At 41.8% G+C, this 19,316-nt stretch overlaps 1 protein-coding gene across 1 annotated transcript in view; it reads right to left on the reverse strand.

The window, feature by feature from the left end:
- Nucleotides 1-19,316, reverse strand: part of TULP4 (TUB like protein 4) — a 197,404-nt gene that overhangs the window by 26,697 nt on the left and 151,391 nt on the right. The window contains exons 7-12 of the mRNA XM_040350948.1: nucleotides 17,683-17,849; nucleotides 13,665-13,889; nucleotides 9,378-9,612; nucleotides 5,808-5,952; nucleotides 1,265-1,409; nucleotides 847-940 (exon numbers count right to left, since the gene is read on the reverse strand). Coding sequence (XP_040206882.1) covers nucleotides 847-940; nucleotides 1,265-1,409; nucleotides 5,808-5,952; nucleotides 9,378-9,612; nucleotides 13,665-13,889; nucleotides 17,683-17,849 — 1,011 coding nt within the window. The remainder of the gene's footprint in view (nucleotides 1-846; nucleotides 941-1,264; nucleotides 1,410-5,807; nucleotides 5,953-9,377; nucleotides 9,613-13,664; nucleotides 13,890-17,682; nucleotides 17,850-19,316) is intronic.

A 19,316-nucleotide genomic window follows, 5' to 3' on the forward strand; every position in this document is an offset into this window, starting at 1 on the left:
CCATAGGGGCACAGCACCAGTGCTGTGGGGAAACCACAGCGGATCAGTGTAAAAGAGGCTTTAAGCAACAGGTTTAATCTAAAGTTTATCATCGCAGTATAATTTACTTGCCTTTCCTGATGGCTGGGAATTAAAAGCCCTGTGCAAAGCTATAAGTTTATTCCAGCTGGAGCTCACACATGGCTAAGGACTCTTTACCCCAGCTCTGTGACATTGCACTGCTGAGTATCCAAATCGCTAAACACCAGCAATGTCAGATGGAAGATACCAAGTACGACCAAGGAAGACAAATATATGCAGTAGGGGGCATAGGCATTTGTTCTCCATGGGAAAAGTACAGGTTAACTTTAAGAACTGCTCATGCATACAGGGGTAAGCAGTGAAATAGAATAAGGTGGATAGAGGGTAAGATCAGAAGGGAGCTATCAGATGTTTATGCAAAGCCATTGACAACCAGATTCTAACAAGAGTCCATACGTATGTACACGTTTTTTGGTAGATATGGGCATTTTATTGGGTAGATATGGGCATTTGCCATTAACGATTTCAGTTAGTCTGTGAAAAGTTTCAGTTTTTGTATTGTTTTATATGTTTGTTTTGTTTTCTTGTTTTGGTATCAGAAACTTTTCCTTGTGATATGCTTCTGCTGTAGCATATTTGTATTGTCAAAAAATGATAATAAAAATGACTTGATAAAAAAAAAAAAAAAAAAAAGAACTGCTCATGCAAAAATACAGAAAATTTCTTAGTGCCACAAAACATCTCACTACCAACAGCTGTTTTTACATGTCTTACATTCGTTTACAAAGTAATTTAAATCTGTATAAAAGTTGCATAAGAACTTACCCGCCCCAAGATTAGCTGGTAAGAAAGCTGCCAATCCTACAATTTTGAACTTGGTTCCCCATATGTTGGATGTGACCTGAGCAAGATAGTTATGCTGCAAAATAAAATGTAGGCATCTTAAATGTAGCAAGTGCATAAAATGTTTCTAATTAGTTTCTTGCTTGATGGAGGATTCGGTGATGAATGGAAATGATCTTGGCTAGCATGCCTTTCCTTTAGAGGCACTGAAGAATTTTAAGAATTACATGTCTAGTAAGAATCTCACAGTCTTAGAAGAGAATAAAAGTTAAAAAGATACTTGATTTGCCTATAACCATTTTATTCGAATCTTTATTTTATCTTTAGGTATATCCATTACTGAAACTGAGTTTGAATCTGTCAGTCTAAATACAAAAAACTAAAGACAGTTAGGTCTCACCTGAGTAATGTCTTCCAGAGGAAACTCTCTGCGAGTTAGGCTTGGTGACCCAATTGAAGGTTTTCGTATAGGTAATCGAGGAGACCTGGTAATTTCTTGAGTGGCTCGGGATAGCTTTGGGGATTTTCTTGCTTCTATGTTAATTCTGCAGTAAACAAAAGGATTTGAGTGGTGTGGGATCAAAGCAGCACAATTATAGACCAAAATGACAATGTTGACTTTCAATCAAAAGACAAATTTGTAACCCTTATCACATACCTTTATGTAGTACAGATCTAATAAAATTAGCCAAGAAGCTCAGCAGAAGGAATTAACCAAACACATTCCTAAAGTTTGCACATACAGTGCAGCAATAAACAGCTCCTGCAATAATTAAATTGTAATCATTTGTGCAATATCTTTCCTACTTATGCACAATCAAAAATTTTGTATGGGGGGGGCGTTCAAGTCAAACTGGAACATTTAATTTTACAGCTGAAAAAAAAGGGATGCTAGAGTGGCGGGACTACACCCAGTAGTAAGTGGCAAGTGTGTCCTATTACTGATAGGCGACGCACATGTCGTGAGCCAGTCCAGAGACCATTATTCAAGATGGCAGACAACAGAGTTAGAGCGTGCATGAAACAGCGCGTGGTTATGAAGTTTCTTGTAAACGAAGGCGCAAAACCCGCATATATCTACAAAAGACTTTGCCGTTCCTACATGCGTCTCATCATCGTACTGTGCTTGAACACAATCATTCACGAACATTTAAAATTCTGAAAGATGGAGCGCTAGAAACACAGCTAGCGCGATATGGAAATAGTTCCAAGGACCAGGTGTGCCAGTAGGCAAAGTTCATTCACTGCTGAAATCAGACCAGGGTTTAGGGGTTCTGGTCTGCATCAGTGTGGACAGCCAGATGAAGAGAGCAGAAGCGACTGTGGATATAGATGAAAGAGAGAGGCGCCACTCTGAGTGCAGTATGTCAGTTAAAATTCAATATTTAGGGAAGTGGTTTGGATGGCCTCTGGAGCAGATGTGCTGTGCTGAAGCTCCTCTCCTGGCCTGCATTTTCTATCCACACCTGCAGCCACTGACCCCATGGATATGGGTAAACCCAGGTAGAACCGAGAACCCAAATCTCAGGGATATAACACAAGGTCCTCCTCCACTCATAACTGAGGGACAGCACGCAGCAAAGATGGCCTCTTCAGGATCTCACAGGTATGGCTTGGATGGAGACCTCTCATCCGCTAATGTGTCTGATCCCTGTCAGCTCCCCTACCGTGGCTCCTGCCCCTTCTGACAGACGCTTGCTGGACAGCCTCTCACAGCCATTTCCTCTATGCCTCGTGGAGCTCCTGCCATCTGCTCTACTTATGCCATGCACATTACATCTCACCAAAATGTGAGTTGATCTTACTTTTATTAAACATTGAATTTTTGCTGACATACTGCACTCAGAGTGGCGCCGTTCCCCTCTCTCTCATTCACAAACATTTTTGAAACGTTCGTGCATGCTGGGTACCAAGACAGCTTTCCACTTTTGACCATCACAGAAGAGTTGAGGTCTGCACTGCAGTGAAGGAGCGATCACTAAGCAAAGCAGGCTGTCCAAGGATGGTTCAGGGAAACTGACAAATCTTTCCAGACATTAGTTAAATGCTGGGATAAGTGTACAAATATAGCAGGGGAGTTTGTCAAACAATTTGAAATTTGTTCTTTTAATATATATATATATATATATATATATATATATATATATATATATATATATATATATATATATATACACATACACACACATATATATAATATATACCGTATTTATCGGCGTATACCGCGCAATTTTGTGCCCTGAAAATCAGGGCAAAATCGTGGGTGCGCGGTATATGCCGATACCCGCTTTCCCGCGCCGAGTTTGAATACTGCGCTGACATATACCGAGCGCAGTACACTCGTGTACTGTCCGGCAGTCTCGGCTCCTCCCGCGTTGACGTTCTGGACGTACAGGACGTCAGCGCGAGAGTAGCCGAGCATTGCCGACAATACACGAGTGTACTGCGCTCTGTATATGTCGGCGCAGTATTCAAACTCGGCGCGGGAAACGAGCGGGGAGGACGCGAGGACGCCAGACTTGACGAAGAGGACACCCAAAGCCGCAGACGGACGCCGGACCTGACACCAAAACTGTAAGTACAAAAAAATCATTTTCCACAGGATTCGGGGCAACTTTAGGGGTGCGCGCTATACCCCGATAAATACGGTATATTTATATATATATATATATATATATATATATATATATATATATATATATATATATATATATATATATATATATACACACACACACACAGTGCCTTGAAAAAGAATTCATACTCCTTTAAGTTTTCCACATTTTGTCATGTTACAACCAAAACTGTAAATGTTTTTATTGGGATTTTATGTGATAGACCAACACAAAGTGGCACATAAATGTGAAGTGGAAGAGAAATGGTTTTCAATAATTTCTTTACAAATAAATATCTGAAAAGTGTGGAGTGCATTTGTAATCAGTCCCCCTAAGTCAATACTTTGTAGAACCACCTTTCGCTTGTCTCCATCAACTTTGCACATCTAGAGAGTGACATTTTGCCCATTCTTCTTTGCAAAATAGCTCAAGCTCTGTCAGATTGAATGGAGAGCGTCTGTGAACAGCAATTTTTAAGTCCTGCCACAGATTCTTGATTGGATTTATGCCTGGACTTTGATTTGGCCATTCTAACACATGGATATGCTTTGATCTAAACCATTCCTTTGTAGCTCTGGCTGTATGTTTAGGGTTGCTGTCCTGCTGGAAGGTGAACCTCCACCCCAGTCTAAAGTATTTTGTATTTTGTAGAATCCAACAGGTTTTTTTCAATATTGCCCTGCATTTGTCTCCATCTGCCTTCTCATCATCTCTGAGCAGCTTCCCTGTCATAGAAAAGCATCCCCACAACATGATGCTGCCACCACCACAATCTTTCACAGTGGGGATGTGTGTTCAGGGTGATGTGCAGTGTTAGTTTTCCGCCACACATAGCGTTTTGCTTTTAGGCTAAAAAGTAAAATGTTGGCCTCATCTGACCAGAGCACCGTCTTCCACATGTTTGCTGTGTCCCCCACATGGCTTTTTTGCAAACTGAAAACTGGACTTCTCATGGCTTTCTTTCAACAATGGCTTTTTTCTTGCCTCTCTTCCATAACGGCCAGATTTCTGGAGGGCACAACTAATAGTTGTCCTGTGGACAGATTCTCCCACCTGAGCTGTGGATCTCTGCAGTTCCTCTGGAGTTACCATGGGCCTCTTGGCTGCTTCTCTGATTAATGCTCTTCTTGCCCGACCGTCAGATTAGGTGGACGGCCATGTCTTGGTCAGTTTGCAGTTGTGCCATACACTTTCCATTTTCGGATGATGGATTGAACAGTGCTTCGTGAGATGTTCAAAGCTTGGATTTTATTTTATAACCTAACCCTGCTTTAAACTTCTCCACAACTTTATTCCTAACCTGTCTGGTGTGTTCCTTAGCCTTCATGATGCTGTTTGTTCACCAAGGTTCTCTAACAAACCTTCAAGGGCTTTACAGAACAGCTGTATTTATACTGAGATTAAAGGAGTTGTAAAGGAAAATTTTTTTTTGCTGAAATGACTGTTTACAGGGTATAGAGACATAATAGTTAACTGATTCCTTTTAAAATGAATAAAAATAGATAAAAAATCAATCATATAATGTACCTACAGTTTCAGTTTCGTTTTTGCATGCCGTTTCCTGCTCTGTGATGTACAGAGACTCAGAGCCAATACAGGGCAGTGATGGGTTGTAAAACTAAACTGATTGGTGTTGAGGGGTTTTAGACACACAGTAATCACACCTCCTTGATTAGTGACCACAGAGAGAAAGCTCCCATGACTTTTTGCATCAGGAAACAGACAACCAGGAAGTGTTCAGAACAGAGAAGGATTACAGCAACATCAGAGCAAAAACGAACAATGAAGACATGAAACCAGGACTGCAGTAAGGTAAAGGAAGCTATTTAGCTAAAAAAAAATTCCTTTAGTGACCCTTTAAATTACACACAGGTGGACCCTATTTACTAATTAGATGACTTCTAAAAGCAATTGGTCCAACTAGATTTTAGTTAGGAATATCAGAGTAAAAAGGGGGGGCTGAATACAAATGCATGCCACACTTACATATTGATATTTATTTGTAAAGAAATTGAAAACCATTTATCATTTTAATTCTACTTCACAATTATGTGCCAATTTGTGTTGGTCTATCGCAAAAAATCCAAATAAATGACAAAATGAGGAATGAAAACTTTTTCAAGGCACTGTAATAGAGATGAACAAAGGCAGATGTAAACATTCCAGTGTGAATGACTGCCATGGCACCAAAGGAAGGAAGGAGGGTAGTTATTTGCAGGATTACCAGGTAAAAATAAAAACTAAAGTGGCCATCAAATCTAGAGTTCTGCTTTATAAATAGTAATACACACACATGCACATACATAAAAACAAAAGGCATATACGAACCTGGGGAGTTTGGGAGATTTACTAGCTCTTGTAACCTTCGGAGATTTCTTAGCTGCCCAGTCATCACTAAGTTCAATATCACTGGAATCTGAGCAATTACAGCTGTCAATAACTGCAGAGATCAATCCATTGCCATAAATTTCATCTGGAAAACACAATAAAATAATGAATTAGTAGAGCATGACAGTATGAAAAACACCAGCATGACAGAAATGAGGGAATTCCTGAAATGTTATCCTTGTGTATAAATATCAAAACCTACTCAAAGTGGACCCAGCATGGAAATGTATAAATGACTGCAAATGAGTGGGTCCCGAAGCAACATTTAATAGGTCCCCTAAAAGGCCTGGTGTCCCATCTTTCTGATGAAATCTCTGTGGGCTTAAACATTTAATACTTTAGTACTATAATAAAAACACCTTACTAGTGGCCTTCATAAACCTCTTATTTTTGCCCCCTTTACATTGATGTTAAGTGGACATTTCCAAATAAAAGCTCCATGTATACCAATGGGCAGTAAAAGACAAAGGCCCCTTTAAAATGTGCAATCCATATAATCATACCTGGTAAATTGGTCAGTCTAAATGCCCCCTCTAACATAGGTGGTCAGTGGGAAGAAAAATTCCATTAAATTGCTGGCCAGTGCAAGTAAAAATGCTCGATTTACACTGGTGGTCAGGATGCAAGAAAAAGATGCCCCCTACATTGGTGGTCAGGGACAGAAAGGATACCTCCCCTTTATAGGTAATCAGAAAGAGGAGAGATTCTCCCTTTCATAGGTGGTCAGGGACAGGTAGGATGCCCCTCTACATTGAGGAGAAGGGGCAGGAAGGATTATCCCTTACACTGGTCAAGGGCAGAAAAAATTAAAGACCTCACATTGACGTTCACGAATTATAAATTTGACAGAAGCCAGCATTGAGAAGCACCCAGAATTCTGTAAGGGGGGGGGGGGTGGTGGCTTGAGTGAGGGGAGCTGCAGATACTGTGCATGCATCATATTACACCCTTAAAAAGATTGAGTTAGCATTTAAAAAGTATCTACACCCCTATCCACAGTCTAATTCTGCATTCTAAAAATACAGATGTAGCCTCTAGGGCAAGGGTGTCCAAACGTTTTTCAAAGAGGGTCAGATTTGATGAAGTGAACATGCGCGAGGGCCAAGAGTCTAAAGATGACCTCAGGCAAGTTATTTGGATATACAGTATTTATCAGCGTATAACGCACACAGGTGTAGAACACACACCTTCGCTTTAAGAGGGAAGTTTCAGGAAAAAAACGAACATTTTAAATAAAGAACTGTGAAGTAAAATAAGGGTCAGTGCCCATCAATGCAGCCTAATCAGTGCCCATCTGCAGTCTCATTATTGCTCTGAATGCAGCCTCACCAGTGCCACGAATGCAGCCTCACCACTGCCACTAATGCAGCCTCACCACTGCCACTAATGCAGCCTCACCACTGCCACTAATGCAGCCTCACCACTGCCACTAATGCAGCCTCACCACTGCCACTAATGCAGCCTCACCACTGCCACTAATGCAGCCTCACCACTGCCACTAATGCAGCCTCACCACTGCCACTAATGCAGCCTCACCACTGCCACTAATGCAGCCTCACCACTGCCACTAATGCAGCCTCACCATTGACAGGAATACGGCCTTTACCATTGACATGAACACAGCCTCACCATTGACATGAACGCAGCCTCACCATTGACATGAACGCAGCCTCACCATTGACATGAACGCAGCCTCACCATTGACATGAACGCAGCCTCACCATTGACATGAACGCAGCCTCACCATTGACATGAACGCAGCCTCACCATTGACATGAACGCAGCCTCACCATTGACATGAACGCAGCCTCACCATTGACATGAACGCAGCCTCACCATTGACATGAACGCAGCCTCACCATTGACATGAACGCAGCCTCACCATTGACATGAACGCAGCCTCACCATTGACATGAACGCAGCCTCACCATTGACATGAACGCAGCCTCACCATTGACATGAACGCAGCCTCACCATTGACATGAACGCAGCCTCACCATTGACATGAACGCAGCCTCACCATTGACATGAACGCAGCCTCACCATTGACATGAACGCAGCCTCACCATTGACATGAACACAGCCTCACCATTGACATGAACACAGCCTCACCATTGACATGAACACAGCCTCACCATTGACATGAACACAGCCTCACCATTGACATGAACACAGCCTCACCATTGACATGAATACAGCCTCACCATTGACATGAACACAGCCTCACCATTGACATGAATACAGCCTTACCATTGACATGAATACAGCCTCTGAATGCAGCCTCACCATTGCCTCAGTGCAGCCTGATCGATGCCCATCTGCAGCCTAGGAGGGGACAGGGATGGGGGGCGGCACGAGCACCAACACATTACATACAGGAGAATCTCCCAATTACTCAGCAGTCTCTTTAATACAAAGTCCTGCCTCCTATGAAAGAAAGAGCAGTCGTTCAATGCCAGCCCAGGAGACAGGACATCCTATTACAGAGGCCCGCCAACTAAACAGGAGATTCTCCTGTATGTAATCTGACGGCACTCGTCCCACCCCCTCTGAGGCTGCCAGAACGATAAATACGGTACATATCTTTTGTGCCACAGGGATTCGTTGGCGGCCACAAAAGATATATATATATATATCCAAATTACCAGTGGGATCGCATTAAACCGAAACACAGCCTGCAATTGGCCCATGGGCCGGACTTTGGACATGCCGGCTCTAGGGGAAGCACCACTAAAACCATGAACATAAGCAAGCATTATAATAATGTATAAACCATGTCAGAAAGTGCTTTTACTTAAAGCGGGAGTTCACCCATTTATTAAATTTTTTTTTTTCTCCCCTTAGATTCCTGCTCGTTCGGTCTAGGGGAATCGGCTATTTGTATTAAAATATGAGCCGTACTTACCGTTTTCGAGATGCATCCTCTCCGTCGCTTCCGGGTATGGGTCTTCGGGAGCGGGCGTTCCTTCTTGATTGACAGTCTTCCGAGAGGCTTCCGACGGTCGCATCCATCGCGTCACTAGTAGCCGAAAGAAGCCGAACGTCGGTGCGGCTCTATACTGCGCACCGACGTTCGGCTTCTTTCGGAAAATCGTGACGCGATGGATGCGACCGTCGGAAGCCTCTCGGAAGACTGTCAATCAAGAAGGAACGCCCGCTCCCGAAGACCCATACCCAGAAGCGACGGAGAGGATGCATCTCGAAAACGGGTAAGTACTGCTCATATTTTAAAACAAATAGCCGATTCCCCTAGAGAAAACGAGCAGGAATCTAAGGGGAAAAAGTGCCCTCTAAGGGTGAACCCCCGCTTTAAATGTTATAATAAAGAAAATTAATGCTCACTAAAAACATTGTTGCTTCTCTTTTAGACTAACAGGAAAATTAATTAAATTGTTTAGTCTAATTATATTGCAAAATGCAAATGGGTAGAAAGTGTTCAAACTTATTTTCTACAAAAAGACAGTTAAGATTATTTTACAAATTAGTCCATGAATGAGAAGACAAAAATACCTGTTTTTCCATCTGTTTTAGGATCCATAATTACAAACTCTGGTCGCAGTTTACTTATTCTTCGCCCTTTGAGAACAGGCACCAGCCCACCTAGGTACTCCAAGTAAAGAGTATAGCACGGTCCTCCAACCTCTGGATCATCCTCTGTCCTCTTCATAGTGCAGTGCAACCTCTCATTTCCCGACGTAGGGTAACTCACAAAATCTCGCATGTTATTAGGGTCAGGAATGGGAGGCTTGATAGAACATAATAAAACAATTTAGAAATGTCATGACATGGTTGAAGTACTATACTTGCCCTTTGTACTATGCCCTTTGATGAAATTAGGTTTATTTACTGAAACATCAATATTCTACACATAGGTCTGCTTTGACAGTTTTTATTGTTCTACACTAATTACATATTCCACAATAATCGGTAGGGACACAATGCAGTCCTGGAAAAATCACATCTACATTATAGCAGTTATATTATAGTCACACTTTGCTACTTGCCTCATACAGTTCCACTAGTTAAAACCCATTTTAAAAGATTAAAGTGGAACTTCACTCTTTCAATCAACATGGACTATTTTTAATTCTTACACTGCTATGCTGATAGGAAAGTTTATCATATTTACATTTTAAACTTTTATTTTTTTACAGTTACTTCCTGGTTTCCAGGCCTAGGCAAATGATGTCACACAAGGGTTTTCTCAGATATGCTGCATGTGTTCCGTCAAATTAGGCGACCCGTCAGATTTTGTAACACGGCCATCTTGGTACACCCCAGCACTCGGCCACCATAAGGATACAGTGAAAAGGCTCTTTACACCCACCAGAGTCTTGCATTTCACACTTATTTTTATCACTAAACTGAGCTTATGTAGTGAAATACAGGATTTCGATTTTTAAATGCTGTTCTTACAGATTTGCTATTCTGACAGAACACTGCCTAGAAAATGAATCAAAACACTCAGACGGATTTCCAAATACTGAATTTCACTATAGTTTACTGTTAAAAAGAAGTGTGAAATGCAAGACTCCGGTGGGTGCAAAAGGATGTCCACTTGCCGCCTTCTCATTGTACCCCTACTGCGGCTGAGTGCGGGGTGTACCAAAATGGTCGCCTAATCTGATGGAACGTCTGCCTCCCTGAGCTAAGGGTACATGGATTCTAGGAAGTAAATGCTACATGAATCATCTGCCCTTACTCAAAATGGCCATGACCAGATATGCTAGGCGGTGTTTTTCAAACTGATTTCTCAGCAAAATAAAGCATGGAGACATGGATGGGTGGGGGGGTTTGCTTTGAATATTAAAAATTTGTTAAATAGCATTTTTGGTTTGTGGCGCTCTGATGCAGCATAGCTCTGCTTTAGGTAGAACTAGGGAACAAGAAATTTGGTAAATCTTAAAACAGTCAGGCTATACTGCCCCACACAGGTTCCTCAGTAGCATTAAAAAAGAAAAAAAAGATTTAACAGTAAGTACACACATCTTATTTTCTTTAACATTCCTTTGAGGGACACAGAAATTCAGGATTTCTTAAAATGGTCTTCTATGCATTAAGGTTAAAAACCTTCTGTATAGCTGCAGCTCCGCAGTTTTACTTACCTGAACGCTGTCTTTCTCCGGCAGACAGATCTGGCTGGTGTCTCGTGTCCTGATTGATAGCAGCGCAGCCATTGGCTCTCACTGCTGTCAATCAAATCCAATGATGCGGGCGCCGGGGCGAATTCTAGCTTTCTGCCTGAATACACCCAAAAGCAGGGCTCAGGAGCACGCCGGCATGGGTGTCCACCAAGGAGAGTGCTTCTCCAACGTGGACACCCTATGCGGGGGGAGGAGCTACCAGCACCACCGGGGGATCCCAGAAGAGGTAGATCAGGGGCCACACTGTGCAAAACTAACTGCACAGTGGAGGCAAGTATGACATGTTTATTATTTTTTTTAAAAAGAAGGGTTTACAACCCCTTTATACATTCATGTCATCCAAAAAGCAGTTCAACTGAGGGAAAGGAATCAGCCACTAAAAGGTCCAACAGGTGTAGGGATAATTGTACAAAAGTGTATCTGAATGAAAACCCCAATCAAGTCTAGATGAAAAATGGGTCAAATCTATACAATATATGGAAATTGCCATGACCCAGGGGAGGACAAGGATCAACTTAATATTCCAGACCAGGACAGATAATCACTGCCAATGAGAAACTGGTACCTAAAGCAAAGATTGACCCCAGTCAGTGAAATAGAGGACCAACCAATCATCCACCATAAAAACAGGTGAAACAAAAACATTACCCAAATGGGAGAAAAACCTGACCAACAAATACCATTGTCAACAAGAAAGATTTACTGGACCAAGACTCAGAGAAGAAAGTGGATCTTTAAGGGAAGATCAAACAGACATACTATGTCTAATTAAAAGAACAAACTTTTTATATGCTCTTTTCTGGAAAATCCAGCACTGCGCAATCCTACTAAGTCATTTATGAGTGTCTGGGCAGCTGTGTTTGCCATAATTAACCCTCTGTATTGTGCAGGCAGATCTTCATCATCAATTGTAAACTAAATGTGAACACTGTCTGTCCTAACAAAGGCTTAAATGTTTAGAAGCTTGGACTTCTGGCACCGTATTTTACAGACCACTTTTCACTACAGGTAAGCCTATAATAAGGTTTACCTGTAGCTACCGTGGATATCTCTTAAACCTGCACCTGTTGTGATTCTAGCTTTATGCTTGATAAAGGAGCGCGCTCAGCTATACGCAGCGCCAGCTCCGAAACGTCGTCGCATGCTAAAGGTTCCTGTGACGTCACCGTGACTCGCGCTGCACTCCACGCCTCGCTCCCGATGGTCTCACCACCCCAGCCGGACTTCCTGCTACACGGACGGTTAGACATAGAGAGGCACCAGAGCACTGTTCCAGCTAACATCTAGTGCGGAAGATCGCCACATCCGTGACCACTACTTAGGATCTACATGCTGGATCTCCATTACTTGTTATGTAAGTGGATGCTGTTACCTATTGTAATTAAAGCTATTTTGTTCCTAACCTGGAGGCGCCTTCTCTTCTCTTTGCATATGTTGGAGTTTTTGCTCTCATCTCCCCCTTGTTGGAAGGCTTGCCCCGGATTTTGGACTTGGTTCATCAGCTTCATATAGGACAGTGTCCTCCCTTCTCTTCCTCAAGCTGCTTCGATCCATCCCCAGTGTTTTAAATATTTTATATCAACACCATAAGGACTTGTACAAAACTGACTTTTATGTTTATTTTCTTAATCTCAATGCACCACTGATTTCCAGCGCCACCACCCCATTTTTTTGTTGTGATTTTATGTTTTACGACTAACATATCTAGCCCTGTAAGGAAGAAATCAGTATACATACCTTTTCTGAAGACTATCTGATCCGGTCTCCAGCGACAGAAACTTTGCAGAGGAAACAGCGGACAACAGCTGTGAAATGAATGGGGAGTGACATCACCCATAGAGTTACTATGGGGCTTCCCTTCTCAGATGTGCCCTCTTTACCCGCCTCCACAGTGAAGCCGTGACTGACAGCTCAGCGTGGAATTGGGTCAGATGGGCTGCAGGAAAGGTATGTATACTGATTTCTTCTTTACGGTTAGTATTAGATCATTGATGTCTGTAGATGCAGGGATTTTAGTTTTAGGGTGGACTTCTACTTTAAAAGAGAAGAACAAAGTATAATTTTAAAAAGGCTAGCAAAGTATAAGACTTTTTTCCAGCAGAAAAGATGTCCAAACTTCTATTACACTAGAAAAAAACAGGCATAACAGTTTGAAGAAAAGTTATAAAGGGGCCGTCTTCAACATTTTTGCCAGTGTCCTAAACCCCTGTGGGCAGCAGTATAACCTGGCTGTTTAAGAATTACCATGTCCCTCAATGGATAATAAAGAAGGGCTTTTAGTATCAACATAAGACTAAAATAATTTTACTTATTCACAGACATCAAAGTAGTCAAATGTGTTAAACACACGGTACAAGAAAATATATATTGTTTCCTATAGATCAAATCCAATTCAGGGCCTGTGTCAATAAGCTTTTGTTCATTTCAAAAAGGTTTTCAATTTCCATACCAAGATGCAGGAATGCAAAACCAGATGCACCGGTCAGTGAATTCTGATTGACCTCACAAGCACCTTGAACGGCTGTAAAAGTAATGCCATTGACACAAGCCCAAAGCCCATTGACACAGGTGCTAAATTTTAATTTTTGGATTACTTTACTTGCCACATAACATTTTAGTTACTAACAAACACATAAATAATTAAACATGTTACCTTAATGGTAGGTATAAAGGCGGTGGTGAGGTAAGAGCAGAGCCGAGGAGGCAGAATTAGTTTGCTGATATCTTTGTCATCACGTAAGGAGCTGGCAATTGCTTGCTGACAGAGAAGCTGTAAACTAGCAACCCTGTGCTCAACACGGACAACATACAGCGCCGGACCAGAGGCCAGGAAAAGGCGGGAATCTCTATGGCCCCAGCAAATGGAAGTGATAGGACGCTGCAGAATAAAATTACATATTAGGCAATTCTCTAGACAGTACATTTTGCATCACTGAAGGAGATCTCTAAATGACTAGATAAAATAAATCAATGAACCAGTTTTGGGTAGCCTAGTGCTTGGGGGGGGGGGGGGGGGGGGTGGGAGAACATGTACATGGCTGTGAGAGAACCTTTCCAACTGAAAAACCTTCTTGCAAAAGGCCCAATTCGTTTCTCTGCTACAGAGTAAAGCATGAAATTACCACTTTCATCATGGTTGATAAAGATGCTTGTATAACCCAAAGAAGAGCAGATCTCTCAGGATCTGTTGTTTCTGGAAAGATATCTGCAAACCTATGCCCAAGTTTTGGGCTACAATCAAACCTCTGTATATTTTTTATACCTTGCTGTCTGAAAAATGTCACCCCCTTCCTTTCCAGACCAATTTTCAACTTTCCATGCTCTCACACTTTGAATGACAATTACTCAGTCATGCTACACTGTACCCAAACTACATTTTTATCATTTTGTTCACACATTTAGAGCCTTCCTTTGGTGGTATTTATTCACCACATGTTTTATTTATTTTTTTCAAAAAGTGAAAATATATATTTTCTAATTTCGGTTTTAAAAGAAATCCAATAAAATCTAATTTCGTCATAAATTTAGGCCAGAATGTATTCTATTATATGTGTTTGGTAAAAAAAAAAAAAAAACCTGATATGTGTATGATAATTGGTTTGTGTGAAAGCTATAGTTTCTACAAGCTATGCTATGCATCACTGAAAATTGATCATTCCTTTTATTTTAGGGCCTCAATTCTTGAGGCCCTAAAATGTCAGGACAGTACAAATACCCCCAAAATGACCCATTTTTGTAAAGATTAAAGTTCAGGGTATTTAGTAAGAGGCATAGTGAGTTTTTTGAAGTTGCAATTTTTTGCTCACAATTGTTTGGAAAATTAAGATTTTTTTTCTCCACAAAATTGACAAGTTATTTCGCACACATGGCATAGTAGGTAAACTTGCAATTACACCCCAAAATATATGTATGGCAATACTACATGTGTGAGATTATTCCACAGCCTGGCCACATAGAGAGGCCCAACATGCAGGGAGCTTCGTCAGGTGTTTTAAAAGCATAAGGCCCCTTTCACATGTGCGGACCGTATGTCCGCATTTTCATCCATCCGTTGCGGATGAAAACGGGACATACATTGGTCCCTATGTGATTGCGGGTGTCAGCGGATGGAAAAAAATCTTATTTTTCTTTCGACTGGCGGATCGGGTGAACACGGACATATGGTCCATGTTCATCCGATCCCCCCATAGGGGAGAGCGGAGGAAAGACAGGGCGGTCCCTGCACAGTGTGCGGGGACCGCCCTGTCAGCCGCCGGCTCAGCGGGGATTTTACGGAGGATCCCCACTGAGCAAAGCAGACACATGGAGGCGGATCATTACTGATCCGCCCCGTGTGAAAGGGCCCTAAATTACACAATTTGAAGGCCCTGGAGCACCAGGACAAAAGAAACGCCCACAAAATGACCCCATTTTGAAAATCAAATGAGTCTTTGAACATGTAATTTTTTTCCACAAGTTTATGGAAAATGTGAAAAGATAAAATGAAAATGTATTTATTTTTACACAAAGTTGTCAAACTATAAGATATTACTAAAACATAGCATGCACATAGCAAAAATTACACCCCAAAATACATTCTGCTACTCCTTCAGAGTATGGCGATGCCACATCTGCGAGGACTTTGCCACAGCCTGGCCACATACAGAGGCCAAACATTCAAGTAGCACCGTCAGGCGTTCTAAAGGCATAAATTACACATTTAATTTCCTGACTACCTATCACATTTGTTAGGATTCTGTCCGCCTCAGATGTTCACTGGGACAGATGTGCGGCAGATGTTCACTGGGACAGATGTGCGGCAGATGTTCACTGGGACAGATGTGCGGCAGATGTTCACTGGGACAGATGTGCGGCAGATGTTCACTGGGACAGATGTGAGGCAGATGTTCACTGGGACAGATGTGAGGCAGATGTTCACTGGGACAGATGTGAGGCAGATGTTCACTGGGACAGATGTGGGCAAATGCTCACAGACAGATGTGCGCAGATGATCACGGACAGATGTGGGCAAATGATCACAGACAGATGTGGCAAATGATCACAGACAGATGTGGCAAATGATCACAGACAGATGTGATAAAATGATCACAGACAGATGTGATAAAATGATCACAGACAGATGTGATAAAATGATCACAGACAGATGTGATAAAATGTTCACAGACAGATGTGATAAAATGATCACAGACAGATGTGATAAAATGATCACAGACAGATGTGATAAAATGATCACAGACAGATGTGATAAAATGATCACAGACAGATGTGTGCAGATGTTCACTGGGACAGAATTTTACTGGACAAATATGGGACAGGTGATTTTTACTGTGTGAGGACACTGACAGGACACTGTTTTGGGGACACTAGCTGTGTGATCAGTGTGGAAAAAGCTGTAAAAAACAGCTCATACACACTGATCATCAGCAGATCCGCTCTCCTCCTGACTCACAGGCTTCATGTGAGAAGGAGAGCCAATCGTCTAGCAATGGCTCTCTATTTACATTACATGATGGCTCTGATTGGACACAACCATCATGTGATCAGAAGGGCCAATCAGAGAGCTCACCTGCCAATCGGAGATGCCCGTGTCAGGGGGACATGAGCGAATCGGGATCGCACAGCCCCGTTCCTCCTGAGGGATGTTCAGGAACGTCCACTCAGGAGGAAGCGCCCACCCGGCAGTTTATACGCAGTGGCCTGGTGGGAAGAAGTTAAAAGGGAAATATGTTTTTTGGTCAATTTTGATAAATGTTTTAAATGTTTGCAAAGACAACTGGCCAGGAATGACAATAAGATCAGAAAAAATAATCAGATTTTCGGTTTGTGCCATTGGCCAAGTATTATTCAAGGCTTTTCCTTTTAGGAGTTTCACTTTTGGTGACATAGTTTCAAAGTCCTAAGGCTAAATGGTGCCGTTCCTTAATCACAATACAGATTGATCAGGTTTTTAAAATGAAGGCCAACACTTCCAATAGTCTGGTCTGGTCTTGCCTACATGTTTTAAATACAGCAACTGCATACTGCATACATACAATACAACACGCCATATCGCTATAGCCCCTGATATCAAGGCCACACATACATACTAATGTGATTTTGTGTCTTCCAAACTCATGTAAACTGTGTTAGAAGGTATGTGTCCTATTGATTTATGAAACATCCTTCATCCACGGGTTATTGTAGCTGTAATGAAAGTTTGTAGGATCAAAACTCGAGGCCAGAGTTTGCTTTGTTTGGTCATGGATTCAAGGTAACAAGGCACTGCATTTGTAGCATTGCTCTAGGTTACTCCTAGTGACTCCTTCTAGTTAGCAGTAAACAATCCCAAAGGAAGACTCTTAGTGGACATCCAAGTTTCTCAGGGTATCTTAGCAGGCTTCACCTAATTTGAGGGAGCCAGAAATCAAATTTTCAGGTTTTTCTAGAAAGCAATTTATCCCCAGTACATCCAAGATTTAATAAAATGTAAAATAATAATAATAAAATATGTGTGTATTATATATCTATACATACATACACACACACTACATGCTGGTGCTTTGAAATGCATCTTGAAGCTTTCACTAAATTGTTGAAAGAATGTCTTTTGCTTACAGTAAACGTAACATACAACCACCCATTTGTGTTCATAATCGACTTAGGAATTGTAATTCTTTACAATGCTTTTATACCTGTACTGGAGTCTCCAGAGTATAGATATGTTCTCCACGCACATTATAAAACTTTATAAGAGCACTCTTCAAAGAAGGACCATTGACAAGATCTGGTAAAAGGTTTGGTTTCTCCATCCCCGCAACAGCAAGCAAATCTCCTTGTGTGCACCACTGAACTACCACATCTGAAACCAAACAGAGAAGCCTTAATCGATCAGCAACCAGAAGTGGTTAATTATTTATCAATTACTGTACAGCCTGCTTAAATCCTGTAATAGGGTACTAGTGAAACCAGCAATTATTTTATTCTTCCTTTTATGTTGATAAGAAAGATCTCTTAATTTAAGTAATGACACCAGTCTCTTATTTCTGCTGACAATGTGAATTTGTACTGTTTGTTCTGCCAGGAGGGCTGACAACGCTGCTGCCAATTGCGAGACAGTGGCTCAGCTTTGTTGGCCTGCAACAAGAAATAATTCTGCTGGAAGGATCTCCAGGTAAGAAACTTTGCAATAGATTAACAAAAACTATTTTGTTTAAGGCCCCTTTCACACTGCCACTACTTGAAAGTCACACGATTTTGATGCGATTTCAGGTTATGCCTATGTAAACTTTAAGTCTATGGACCTCAACTCGCATCAAAGTCGGACCAAAGAAGTACAGGGACTAGTTTGAAGTCGGTGAAGACTTGAAGTCACACAGATATTAACGGTTATCATTGGGAATTATGGGGTACGACATGTCCAAAGTCGCAGAAAAAACTGTACGGTGAGCTATGATGCCAAACAAATTGCTCCAGGAATTAGGAACAATGTATCATTGCAGTAGGGCCTCCCTGCACTGTAAGGATAAATGCTTATGATGTCTAAAGCCTGGTACACATTATGTATTTTTTTTCGTTCAAGCCAGCAGGCTACAGATCACAAGGACAAGATATACATACCATAGTGTGAATCTGCATTATGATAGATGCCGTTCTGGCGATCCCTTTGCAAGAGGGTGATGGGGATGTAATACACAGCGCCATTGCGCCCATTTAAATACCCAATTCAGACCCAGACGCCTTGTAGGCCACACACAGCGGCGTCAGACGGCCCAGCCGTGAAGTTACAATGCCGTTTGCCGCCGTTCGCGCATGCGCCGCATAGTGCAGTCCAAAAAGGATCACAAAGTGGCGATCTGAGGAGGACTGTTTAGGGGACAGCGCCCCCTGGCCGGACCTCTATACACTGCATCTCCTAGTCAGTATGAGAGTGAACGATAGAAAAACGCTGGATTGCCATGTAGCTGCAGAGTGCTGCCCCTGAAATTGAAAATAATTAAGCAGGTATTAAGCTCACACAGGAGATGATGATGTCCTAGTGACAAACAGTACCTAACAGGCATTAAGCAAAATCAAAATAGATCAGCAGAGACTGACAAAGCAAGTAAGGATATGGCAAATACCAAGCTACAAAAACTACACAGAGTACAGAACATAGGGAATATTATCAGATTATAAGCTCATATGCCCTTTTCTATGCCTTCCTTTATCCAGTATGCTATTGTATGCTGTGTAATTATTGCTGAACTGGGGCTCAATACTGTTTCCACTTATATGGATAAAGTTTTGATACCCCCATTTTCAAAATATAACCTTAGCCGTATATCAC

The sequence above is a fragment of the Rana temporaria genome, chromosome 4 (genome assembly GCF_905171775.1).
Source record: "Rana temporaria chromosome 4, aRanTem1.1, whole genome shotgun sequence".
Lineage (NCBI taxonomy): Eukaryota > Metazoa > Chordata > Amphibia > Anura > Ranidae > Rana > Rana temporaria.